Source organism: Ipomoea nil, unplaced genomic scaffold, assembly GCF_001879475.1.
Source record: "Ipomoea nil cultivar Tokyo-kokei standard unplaced genomic scaffold, Asagao_1.1 scaffold2283, whole genome shotgun sequence".
Classification (NCBI taxonomy): Eukaryota; Viridiplantae; Streptophyta; class Magnoliopsida; order Solanales; family Convolvulaceae; genus Ipomoea; species Ipomoea nil.
The window spans coordinates 2,183,314-2,196,386 of record NW_017618711.1 but is presented as its reverse complement, the minus strand read 5'-3'; the positions used below and the strand labels follow the sequence as shown (position 1 = coordinate 2,196,386).

The following is a 13,073-nucleotide window of genomic DNA, read 5'->3' as shown; positions in this document are numbered from 1 at the left end:
CTCAAAACCCTAAAAAATAATTGAATTAGTTTATTGAAATAGCATAAACTACTTAGTAATGAAATGACTTTCTGATTTTGGTTTTTTATTGTAAATAATGTCACATAAAAACTTAACTTGTGCATACTATAGAGAGACCCAGCGACTCCGGTAGGGTTGTTAACGAACTAAACATAAACGAACGGATGTTGTTCGTGTTCGTTTATTAAGATTTTTGAAGTGTTTGTGTTTGTTTATTAAGGTTTTTGAAAATAATGTTCGTGTTCGTTTGTTAAGCGTTCAATAGTGTTTGTTAACGTTCTCGAACATGTTCACGAACGTGTTCGTTAACGTTAATGAACACGTTCACGAATATGTTCGCTAATGAACACATTCATGAACACGTTCATAAACGTTTGAAAACATGTTCATTCACGTTTATGAATGCTTAATAACCAAACGCATGCACATGTTCATGATCACAAATTGTTTGTGAATAAAAAATAATCTATGTTCACGAACAATAACCAAACAACCAACAAAACAATAATTTATGTTCATGAGCTTTTAGCAAACGAGCCTACCACTGTTCAGACTCTATTTGTTTATAAACTAAACTCTAAAATTTGTTCATTTATGTTCGTTTCGTTTACCTTAATAAATGAACGCTTACCAAACACGAATACGAGTAATTACCGAAAGCTCTGTTCGCTAACACCCCTACGAGAAATACAGGAGACACAATCGTTATATCGTGGGTCATGGTCCACAGTGCACTATGGACTTTGGTCTAATACACAGAATTCATGTTTATAATACACATACACATAAACACGATATAATGAACATAAATTCTGTGCATTATGAACATGAATTCTGTGTATTATATAGCTAAGGACACAAACACTTAACATAATACACATAATTCATGTTCATAATGCACAGAATTAGTGTTCATTATATCGTGTTTATGTGTATGTTATTATGAACATAAATTCTGTACATTATAAAATCAAGAGTAAATACCTAAAATGGTCCCTCGACTATAGCTAAATTCACAAATTGGTCCTTGACTTTCAATTTCAAACAATTAAGTCCTTAACTTTGCAATTTTGACACGATTTGGTCCTCCATCTATTTGACCGTTTGTTGACCGTGATCGACGATCTCCAGAAGAACCTTTAGCTCTCGTCAGAGCACGTGGAGGCCTCCAGGATGACGTTGCACCGGTTTGGAAACACGTCGTCTTCTTCGCTCTGGTACGAACTCAACTACATTAAATCCAAAGAGAGGATGAAGAAAGACGACAGGATCTGGTAGATTGCTTTCGGCAGTGGATTCGAATGTAACAGTGCGGTCTGGAAATGCAACTGGAACCTTAAAAAACCGACTATGGATCATGAAAGTACATATATATCCTCAAAAATCACAGTCAACAAACGGTCAAATAGACAGAGGACCAAATTGTGTTAAAATTACAAAGTTAAGGATTTAATTGGTTGAAATTGAAAGTCGAGGACTAATTTGTGAATTTAGCTATAGTCGAGAGACCATTTTGGATATTTACTCTAAAATCAAATTATGTGTATTGGACTAGGTTCCACGATATAATTTGCGCAGGAGACATGGCTTGGCCAAGAAATTATGATCTTTTCCTTTATTTAATATAATTGGTCCGGGGGCAGCTTTAATTTATCTTTTTCTTAATGCAACTAGATAGTGTGGTATGGCCTAGCTTAGTTGCCCCAAATTGAAACATTTACATATGATTTTGGACGGTAGCTATAATAGACAATTCAAGTTGAATTGAAATCATGCCACTGCTTTTCTGGAATGTTATCCATTTTCTTTATCATTATAAAGCCAGCCAGCGCCCGCCAGCCGCCTTCCTTATATGTATCCATATCACTTTTATTCGTCGACATAATTTTGTCGATATTTATATATATACAACACTGCTAGTACACTACACTCAAATTACTTAGAATAATAATAATAATAATAATAATAAAATAATAATAACAATAACAATAATTTCTCCAAATATAGTGATTTTTTCATGTTTAATCCTAAACTTTCAAACTAATCACCTGCGATATTTCAACTTTTAAATTTTAATCAGTCGTGGTCCTTTTATAAGGACATATTTGTCCTTGACGAAAATTGAAGCACCACGAGTAGTTAACTTGAAAGTTGAAAGGACTACATGCGGTTAACTTGAATGTTTAAAACTAAACGTGATAAAATCACTATATTCGAAGCAACCTAGATGACGTTAACTCTAATAATAATATATTTTGCATCTCTCGAAACCAATTCACTTGAGTGAGACAGAGGAGAGTGGAATTTCGCCACATGCAGGGAAACTTGCACGTGTGGTTCTGGAACCTGAATGGCTTTTTTAGGTCCAATTCCATAAATTCTTTTTGAGGCAATGAAAATAAAACAAGAAGCGCCCCGGGCGAAGGTTTTATTGAAAACGTGAGAAAACATCGAGAAAACAACAAAAATTTTTTGGTTTGAACCCTGCGAGCCCCCCTCCTCCCCGGGGTCGGGAACGAAAGCTTTCTTATGTGGGCAGAGACTTCAGGCCCTGACCCTGCCAACCAAGTCAAAATAAAAAAGAAACGTTCTAAACCCAACTCACGTACCACTTGAATCGGCGAACAACCGAACCCTTGGGACCTTCTTCAACCCCAGGCATCCTCGTCGCAGCAAAGCCCGTGTACAATGCTCAAAAAAAACTTAGTCAAAAACGAGACATATAATTTTATTTAATTACAAAATTGTTAGTTCAATTCATTACATTAACTCTGTGGTTCATGTTCAGTTGAGTCACCATGATTTACATCCTCCCAAATGCTCTGTTGGGCCGGGGTGTGGGGGGCCCTTAAGGTTGTGGTTCAGAATTTTGGAAGAATATAATAATAATTAATTAATTACATTACATTAAATAATAAAATAAAAAAATATATACAAATTTGTGTACATATAAAACTTTACATAAGTCACATCATGTCGCTTCTGTAGTGAATTTGTTAAGGTAAAAGATTCCAAAAATTTGCGTACTCCAAAACAAATTAATAAGGGTTAAAATTTTTACGAATTGAATATAAATGTCACTTTAGCCATTCCATTTTTCTTATTTGTGATTTTTGTATTAACTTTTTAAACTAAAAGTTTCAATTTTCCCAATGGATAGAATGACAATATTATTATTATTATTACTCCATACTACATTAGTAAAAATTATACAAATTATATTAAAAAAATCTCATCAAATGGGGGACTTGGACCACCCCAACCAAGAAATTATATCATGGACCAGCAGGGTCCACCTTAAATGGTGGAACCTAATTAATCCAAAACAATGTTGTTTTATATTAAGTCATTAACAATGTTAATTAAGGCATCATATTTAATAATATTCATTTTGTACCATGTTCATAATATTTATTCTATATATATGCTTATAAAACTAATAAACCTTAATATATATAAACATTATATTGCAAGTACATCAAATTTATTTCCATGCACTACTTCATTTTTCTTGGGAAAAGGGGTGTGGTAGACCCAACAAGCTAAGACCTTGTGCCTTCAAAAAGCACCCGATCATTCCTCAACATCTCTATAATGCTATCTGGTGGCACATTAAACTCTATCCAATCGCAGTGATTTCTAATCGCCATCTTAGCAATTAAGCTCGTCAGCAACTGTATTATTTCTTCGCGGTGTATGTGTGATGTCGACATTCCATTCTCTTTCAAGCCATTCTTTGCACCATCTGACCAAATCCCCGCAGTGTCCTAGGGGTTCAGTCTCACCGGTAAGCCAAAGCTTTACTTGTAGAGAGTCCGTTAAAGAAAGAATAAGTGTAATATTACTTCCTTGCATTGGTTATTTGCCGGCTAGGTCACAATGTGGGGTTTCAGTGCACACCCTCAGGCGCTAGTGGTTGCGGGTTTTTCTTGTCATCCGAAAAGAATAAGTGTAATATTACTTTTATTATATACAAACTATGAAATTTTGGAAATGAAAAATAAATATGGAGAATTTATTATTATTATTATTTTACAATTAAATTATTCTATTTGTGCCAATAACCTTATGGTTAGTGACACGGAGTTACTCTCTTATATGGGAGCTCATGGGTTTGAGTCTCAGTGGAGATGATATTAACAGACAGTAGTACTCAAAAAAATTATTACATTTGCTTTGAGTGAATTCCATTTTTGGTCCTACTGTTATAGGGGCGTTTCCAATTTTAGTTCACCTTAATTTTTTTGCCACTTTATAACCACTATTATTGAATGTGTTCCACTTTTAGTCCCACCGTTAGTATTTCCATCAAGAGGCCGTGTAATCTAGGGGTATTTTGACATTTCTTCTCATCCAAGACTATGTTTGACTAAAGAAATGAGAACATTAAACCTAAAACCTAAGAAACCTCGCCGGCCCATGTTGGAACGAACAAAACGATGTAGCTTTGGCTTCCCATTCTCGTTGTTCAAAGAGCCATCTTCGAATATCGGAGGAGGAGGACGAAGCGTTTGGATTAAAAGAGAAGAGGCAACATAAAAAGACCAAAATACCCTTTGATTATACGGTCTCTTGACGGAAATATTAACGGTGGACTAAAAGTGGAACACATTCAATAACAGTGGTTGTAAAGTGGCAAAAAAAATTAAAGTGGACTGAAATTGAAAACGCCCCTATAACAGTAGGACCGAAAATAGAATTCACTCCATTTGCTTTTAACTATTACATACTTAATGCTATCAAACTTAAATTGGCAAAGATATAATACTACAAGACAAACAATACACACGTAACACATTTAAGAAGTTGCAGGCTACTAATTGGCTTAATTGTGAAGAGCGGCGAATGCGTTGATCAAAGCCAAGGCGTTGCTAGTCATATGCGCAACGTTCACAATCGCTTCCCTCACGGCGGCCTTAACGTTCCCGTTCACGGCGAACCCTTCGGTGCACGTGTCCTCATCCGTCAAGGCGGCGCTAACCCAAGTTTGTATATCATTCACTTTTAGGTCAAAATCTGAACCTTTCAATTGCTTCATTTCCACCAAAGACTTTCTAATTTCACTCACGGAGTCTCTCAACTCTTCCACACAATCGCGCATAGCCCCCACCTCTCTATGGGACAAGCCCTGACTCTTCCCCATCTTAACCATCACGGCAGACGTTGATTCCGCGGTTTGGAGAGTCAGGGTAAGAGCCGTGTGGGCCAAGAGTTGAGAATCTGCTCTGATATCACTTGCGTGAGATGAAAGAGAAGTGTAACAGAGATTCGGATACGTTGTTGCTTGACATGATACTCTTATAAACTCAACATTTCTTGCCCCGATTACAACTCGAGCTGCCCAAGCAGGGTTTATGGAAGATGTTAACGTAAGTGTAACAAGAAAAGCTTGGAAAATTTGTTTGTACAAAAGGGCTGCCATTCTATCTAGATGTGTTTAAAATAAATGGGGAGAAATGATCTATTTATAGAGTTTTGGGGGATATGATTGGAGTATTATAACCTTAAGGCGGCTACAACAAAATGTGATATTTTGCAAGTCGGCCACTGGTGGCACAAGTTTGTGTACTTGTCGACTTTAACGATTTTATTTTCCAAAGCAACATATACATTATAATATCTAAAGGTACTTGTAGACTATAACGATTTAATTTTTTTTTCCAAAGATATTATTGTTCCTTTTTGTTCGGCATCAATCGAGTTCAACCCTTACGGCGTTACTCGATTCGAGATGTAGCGTTGCAGCTTATATAAAGGGATGCGATTAAATGGTTAATATCCACCTCCTATTATCAATTGATTTTAAGTAAGATATGCTAACTAGATAACAAAAGAACTCTGTGATTAAGCATGCTTGATTTACAACAGACTTACAACAGTTCCCTAGAAGGTAAGCATAATGCAGTGATAAGATCCATCACTTTAAAAAAAAATAATTATAAATGTTAACTATATACTTAGAAAATTATACTATTATCACATGTCTTACTTTTTTTTTTTTTTTTTTTTTTTTTTTTTTTTTAAGAAAACATTTTGACTTTCTATCCTTTTAATCAACAAACCTGCGAGGGGATTAATCACTGTGTTCGACAGTAGAAATTCTAGGTATACCCAAAAAAACAAAGTGTGCTCCGTCAATATTGAGTAAAAAGCGAAAATGTGTTTCGTATGTCTAGAACTATATGGTAGGATTCCATGTAGGTTTTGGTGTCTTGAATCGTGCTAAGTGTTCAACCTTGTGATTCGTTGAACCATGATGAGTCTTGTGTGTTCTTCGGAACCATGTTTTGTTTACCCGTTGGATAAACATGCTAGTTCGGTGTTGTAGTGCTAGCGTGTGTGGTTTGTTCTTTCCTATTGTGGATGATAACTTGTGTTGATCATCGTTGTTAGCGGATTGTGATCCTTTCCTTGTTGAGTATGGTTTCATATCTTTGTTGTGATCCATTGATTGATTCCTATGATGGTGTTGTGTGTATTGGCTGTACCTGGATTGCACGATTAATGGAATGAGACATTAGTCACCAAGGTACGGCAGTGGTCCTCGTGGTGGCCATGATGTGATTATGGAGTTTGTGACCTGTGTGTAAGGTTCACGTGTTCTTGGGTGGCTTCGGCCGTGTGTGTGAACGGTATCCTCGTGTACTATGAAATTGGTGGATATGTTGGAGATTGTCGGACTGGGGGCGACGTTCCTCGGAGGCATAAGGTTGGACTTTGGAGTACAGGGGTCCTGGAGGTAAATGTTGGAACTAGTTATAAGGTTGGGGGTAGCCATAAGGTTGGAACCGGCATAAGGAAGGATTATTGAATTCGTGATGTGTGATGTCACGAAGGCATGTGTTGCCGATGTGTGTTTCTCTATTCGTGATGAGTGATGTCACGAAGGCATGTGTTGCCGATGTGTGTTTCTTTATCCTCCTTTGTTGAGCATGTCGGGTGATAATCTACTGAGTGATGGTAGAATACGCCTTGAGCCTTACTTGTGTTGTCGTTGTCATGTCTTGATGTGTTTTGGGATGTGTTTCCCTCGTCCTTGTTGTGAGTGATATAGAGTCTTTGCAGTTGACTTCTATCTCTGGCTTTGAACTGATATATACAGTATTCCGTTTCGAAAATAATTTTGTAATAAACTATCTATCTATATATGCTATTGACGCGTATTGATGGGTTACCAGCATTATTCGCTGACTGAGCGTCGTCCCATTTATTTATGTGCTTTTCAGGTCCGATCCTGAGTAGTCGGCGCATTAGAACTGGCTAGTTTAGTCTCCCAGACAGTTTTAGTTGTGTTTTGGGCATGTATGCCCCTTATGTTGAACAATACGTTAGATTGTTGATGATGGTTTTTGCCTGTACGTTCACAATGGTGTGAGCGTGGCATAACACTTCCTTTTTCTGGCTTTATATAAATAGACTTTCGCTGTGTTTTGCTTATGTTGTGATTAGATTATCTTGCATATTTAAGTTTAAAATGACATGAAAATCGGGGGTGTTACATTTGGTCTAGTGGTATGATTCTTGCTTCGGGTGCATGGGGTACGACGTGTGTGCACCCTAGAATTAGGATATGTGCACAATATCCATTATCACACCCAGAATTTAGATTAGTCAAGAATTTATGTCTGCTTTCATTTATTCAGTTGATTACCCATGGTTACACCAACTTTTGACTATTCCCTTTTATACATGTGTCCATACCTTACCCCATGGTCATGCAACCACCCCTCCCCCAATACAACACACATTGTTTATTTAATCCCCTTGTGATCAATTTCCCATCCTATCTTCATGTTCTTGTTTTCCTAATTCTTAAAAACCTTCCCACGTTTGATTTACAGTAAACAATTTCAACATTGCTTCAATCGGACCGAAGTGTTTACCCATTTCTACCATAGCCGTCTTCGATTCACGATGTTCCTGGAACGCTCATTGTGCTGTCTTCGTCCGCTACCTTACGTATTATTGAGGAAAATTAGAATCCTTCACTATTAAAATTCGCAGAGAATCCTTCGTGATATTGTCTTCTAATATTATCCATATTTAAATTTAGCATGCTTTGTCTTTTTTACCCCTTTTAAAATTTTAATCATAAATACTACATGATGATCTTCTTAATCTAAGCCGCCCAAACCCTTTAATCCTATGGTCCCATTTTGTCCACAAGTTTATATTTTAAGGGTGTTTGCATGTGAATGCAACACTATATATATATATATATATATATATATATATATATATATATAAATCAAATCAAAAATCAAATCCGGCCCCCATTTCCCCACGGACAGTATGGATTAGGATTAGTTGTACTTAGTAATTAGTAAGTCTTTTTACAACATATATATAGGCATCATACAGTAATCGCAATATGGATTAGTATTTAGCATTAAGTCACCCAACTAGGAAGCATTAGGAATCAGTTCTCTTATTCATTTCACTTCAGGTTTACTCATTTACACAACATATATATCATAAGATAATCTGTATAAAGATTGAATGCTTAAAAATTTAAATTTTTTATAATATCATAAGATAATTTTTTTTTTCCATTGACATAATTCAAAAAACGGTGCGGGGATTCCCCGTCCCCGAAAAATCCCCGCGGAGACGGGGATGGGGAATAATTCCCCACCCGTGTCAGAGAACGGGGCGAGGTCGGGGAATGGAGATATGTTTCGGGGTCGGGGTCGGGGGCCCCATTCCTCGGCCCCGCCCCGCCCCGTTGCCATCCCAAATTTCACCCTACAACCAAACATGCAAAATACTTTCATTAAAATCCATTACCATTACAAAGTATTTGATACCCATTCCTATTCCGATTCCGATGTGCATACCAAACACACCCTAAAAGTGAACATTTATCTATGGTCCACATTACATGGTCCAATAGTATAATTTCCCAACACTATAGTTCCCATTACGTAAATAGTGCATTCCCTATCAATTGGGTGTTTGGTCTAGTGGTATGATTCTTGCTTTGGGTGTAAGAGGTCATGAGTTTGATTCTCATAACACCCCTCACCTTATTTTATTACCGCTTACAGCAAATCACACTCACGCATATACTCAATCAATCTCTCATCTTGATTTTGTGTTCTTGTATTTTTAAAATCTTTATTCCCATTATAGGATCATATATAACCAAACAGCATTATTGATAATCATTTTCATTCCACCCTACAACCAAACATGCAAAATACTTTCACTAAAGTCCATTACTATTACCAAGTATTTGATACCCATTCCTATTCCGATTTCCATGTGCGAACCAAAAAGGCCCTAAAAGTGAGCATTTATCTGTGGTCCACATTACATGGTCTAATAGTATAATTTCCCAACACTATAGTTCCCATTACGTAAATATTGCATTCACCATCAATTGGGTGTTTGGTCTAGTGGTATGATTCTTGCTTCGGGTGTAAGAGGTCGTGAGTTCGATTCTCACAACACCCCTCACTTTGTTGGTATATTTTACCGCTTACAGCAAATCACTCTCACGCATATACTAAATCAATATCTCAACTTGATTTTGTGTTCTTGTATTTTTAAAATCTTTATTCCCATTATAGGATCATACATAACCAAACAGCATTATTGATAATCATTTTCATTCCACCCTTTAACCAAACATGCAAAATACTTTTACTAAAATCCATTACCATTACCAAGTATTTGATACCCATTCCAATTCCGATTCCCCTGTGCGAACCAAAAAACACCCTAAAAATGAGCATTTATCTGTGGTCAACATTACATGGTCCAATAGTATAATTTCCCAACACTATAGTTCCCATTACATAAATATTACATTTATCATCAATTGGGTGTTTGGTTTAGTGGTATGATTCTTGCTTTGGGTGTAAGAGGTCGTGAGTTCGATTCTCACAACACCCCTCACCCTATTTGATTTCCACTTATAGCAAATCACACCCACGCAAATACTCAATCAATCTCTCATCTTGATTTTGTGTTCTTGTATTTTTAAAATCTTTATTCTTATTATAGGATCATACATAACAAAACATCATTATTGATAATCATTCTCATTCCACACTACTACCAAACATGCAAAATACTTTCACTAAAATCCATTACCATTTCCAAGTATTTGATACCCATTGAAATTACGATTCCCATGTGCGAACAAAAAACACCCTAAAAGTGAGCATTTATCAGTGGTCCACATTACATGGTCCAGTAGTATAATTTCCCAACACTATAGTTCCCATTACGTAAATAGTGCATTCACCATTAATTGGGTGTTTGGTCTAGTGGTATGATTCTTGCTTCGGGTGCAAGAGGTTGTGAGTTTGATTCTCACAACACCCCTGACCCTATTTTATTACCGCTTACAGCAAATCACATGTATTTTTATAATCTTTATTCCCATTATAGGATCATATATAACCAAACAGCATTATTGATAATCATTCTCATTCCACCCTACAACCAAACATGCAAAATACTTTCACTAAAGTCCATTACCATTACCAAGTATTTGATACCCATTTCTATTCTGATTTCCCTGTGCGAACCAAAAACATCCTAAAAGTGAGCATTTATCTAGGTTCAACATTACATGGTCCAATGGTATAATTTCCCAACACTATAGTTCCCATTACATAAATATTGCATTCACTATTAATTGGGTGTTTGGTTTAGTGGTATGATTTTTGCTTCGGGTGCAAGAGGTCAAGAGTTCGATTCTCACAACACCCCTCACTTTGTTGGTATATTTTACCGCTTACAGCAAATCACACTCACGCATATACTCAATCAATATCTCAACTTGATTTTGTGTTCTTGTATTTTTAAAATCTTTTATTCCCATTATAGGATCATGCATAACCAAACAGCATTATTGATAATCATTTTCATTCCACCCTATAACCAAACATGCAAAATACTTTTACTAAAATCCATTACCATTACCAAGTATTTGATACCCATTCCAATTCCGATTCCCCTGTGCGAACCAAAAAACACCCTAAAAGTGAGCATTTATCTGTGGTCAACATTACATGGTCCAATAGTATAATTTCCCAACACTATAGTTCCCATTACATAAATATTACATTTATCATCAATTGGGTGTTTGGTTTAGTGGTTTGATTCTTGCTTTGGGTGTAAGAGGTCGTGAGTTCGATTTTCACAACACCCCTCACCCTATTTGATTACCGCATACAGCAAATCACACCCACGCAAATACTCAATCCATCTCTCATCTTTATATTGTGTTCTTGTATTTTAAAATCTTTATTCCCATTATAGGATCATACATAACCAAACAGCATTATTGATAATCATTCTCATTCCACAATACTACCAAACATGCAAAATACTTTCACTAAAATCCATTACCATTTCCAAGTATTTGATACCCATTGAAATTACGATTCCCATGTGCGAACCAAAAACGCCCTAAACGTGAGCATTTATCTGTGGTCCACATTACATGGTCTAATAGTATAATTTCCCAACACTATAGTTCCCATTACGTATATAGTGCAATCGCCATCAATTGGGTGTTTGGTCTAGTGGTATGATTCTTGCTTCGGGTGCAAGAGGTTGTGAGTTTGATTCTCACAACACCCCTTACCCAATATTTTATTACCGCTAACAGCAAGTCACACTCACGCATATACACAATCAATCTCTCATCTTGATTTTGTGTTCTTGTATTTTTAAAATCTTTATTCCCATTATAGGATCATACATGACCAAACAGCATTATTGATAATCATTCTCATTCCACACTACTACCAAACATGCAAAATACTTTCACTAAAATCCATTACCATTTCCAAGTATTTGATACCCATTGAAATTACGATTCCCATGTGCGAACCAAAAACGCCCTAAACGTGAGCATTTATCTGTGGTCCACATTACATGGTCTAATAGTATAATTTCCCAACACTATAGTTCCCATTACGTATATAGTGCAATCGCCATCAATTGGGTGTTTGGTCTAGTGGTATGATTCTTGCTTCGGGTGCAAGAGGTTGTGAGTTTGATTCTCACAACACCCCTTACCCAATATTTTATTACCGCTAACAGCAAGTCACACTCACGCATATACACAATCAATCTCTCATCTTGATTTTGTGTTCTTGTATTTTTAAAATCTTTATTCCCATTATAGGATCATATATAACCAAACAGCATTATTGATAATCATTTTCATTCCACCCTACAACCAAACATGCAAAATACTTTCACTAAAGTCCATTACTATTACCAAGTATTTGATACCCATTCCTATTCCGATTTCCATGTGCGAACCAAAAACGCCCTAAAAGTGAGCATTTATCTGTGGTCCACATTACATGGTCTAATAGTATAATTTCCCAACACTATAGTTCCCATTACGTAAATATTGCATTCACCATCAATTGGGTGTTTGGTCTAGTGGTATGATTCTTGCTTCGGGTGTAAGAGGTCGTGAGTTCGATTCTCACAACACCCCTCACTTTGTTGGTATATTTTACCGCTTACAGCAAATCACTCTCACGCATATACTAAATCAATATCTCAACTTGATTTTGTGTTCTTGTATTTTTAAAATCTTTATTCCCATTATAGGATCATACATAACCAAACAGCATTATTGATAATCATTTTCATTCCACCCTTTAACCAAACATGCAAAATACTTTTACTAAAATCCATTACCATTACCAAGTATTTGATACCCATTCCAATTCCGATTCCCCTGTGCGAACCAAAAAACACCCTAAAAATGAGCATTTATCTGTGGTCAACATTACATGGTCCAATAGTATAATTTCCCAACACTATAGTTCCCATTACATAAATATTACATTTATCATCAATTGGGTGTTTGGTTTAGTGGTATGATTCTTGCTTTGGGTGTAAGAGGTCGTGAGTTCGATTCTCACAACACCCCTCACCCTATTTGATTTCCACTTATAGCAAATCACACCCACGCAAATACTCAATCAATCTCTCATCTTGATTTTGTGTTCTTGTATTTTTAAAATCTTTATTCTTATTATAGGATCATACATAACAAAACATCATTATTG

General features: G+C 36.2%; 1 protein-coding gene and 8 non-coding genes across 9 annotated transcripts; 8 read left to right on the top strand and 1 right to left on the bottom strand.

Moving 5' to 3' along the window:
* Nucleotides 1–4,734: 4,734 nt before the first annotated feature.
* On the bottom strand, nucleotides 4,735–5,478 carry LOC109151103 (21 kDa protein-like). Its single transcript, XM_019299016.1, has one exon. The coding sequence runs from the start codon at nucleotides 5,441–5,443 to the stop codon at nucleotides 4,847–4,849; it is 597 nt and encodes a 198-aa protein (XP_019154561.1). The 5' UTR covers nucleotides 5,444–5,478; the 3' UTR covers nucleotides 4,735–4,846.
* Nucleotides 5,479–8,970: 3,492 nt separating this feature from the next.
* On the top strand, nucleotides 8,971–9,042 carry TRNAP-UGG. Its single transcript has one exon. It is a non-coding gene; the product is annotated as a tRNA-Pro (tRNA).
* A 363-nt stretch (nucleotides 9,043–9,405) lies between these two features.
* Nucleotides 9,406–9,477, top strand: TRNAP-CGG. Its single transcript has one exon. It is a non-coding gene; the product is annotated as a tRNA-Pro (tRNA).
* Nucleotides 9,478–9,846: 369 nt separating this feature from the next.
* TRNAP-UGG lies at nucleotides 9,847–9,918 on the top strand. The gene has a single exon. It is a non-coding gene; the product is annotated as a tRNA-Pro (tRNA).
* Nucleotides 9,919–10,281: 363 nt separating this feature from the next.
* Nucleotides 10,282–10,353, top strand: TRNAP-CGG. Its single transcript has one exon. It is a non-coding gene; the product is annotated as a tRNA-Pro (tRNA).
* A 1,194-nt stretch (nucleotides 10,354–11,547) lies between these two features.
* On the top strand, nucleotides 11,548–11,619 carry TRNAP-CGG. Its single transcript has one exon. It is a non-coding gene; the product is annotated as a tRNA-Pro (tRNA).
* Nucleotides 11,620–11,984: 365 nt separating this feature from the next.
* Nucleotides 11,985–12,056, top strand: TRNAP-CGG. The gene has a single exon. It is a non-coding gene; the product is annotated as a tRNA-Pro (tRNA).
* A 365-nt stretch (nucleotides 12,057–12,421) lies between these two features.
* TRNAP-CGG lies at nucleotides 12,422–12,493 on the top strand. Its single transcript has one exon. It is a non-coding gene; the product is annotated as a tRNA-Pro (tRNA).
* Nucleotides 12,494–12,862: 369 nt separating this feature from the next.
* TRNAP-UGG lies at nucleotides 12,863–12,934 on the top strand. Its single transcript has one exon. It is a non-coding gene; the product is annotated as a tRNA-Pro (tRNA).
* Nucleotides 12,935–13,073: the final 139 nt, after the last annotated feature.

What these genes read in the sequence shown, in the direction of transcription:
- LOC109151103 (XM_019299016.1), bottom strand. Translation starts at nt 5,443, where the DNA reads ATGGCAGCCCTTTTGTACAAACAAATTTTCCAAGCTTTTCTTGTTACA.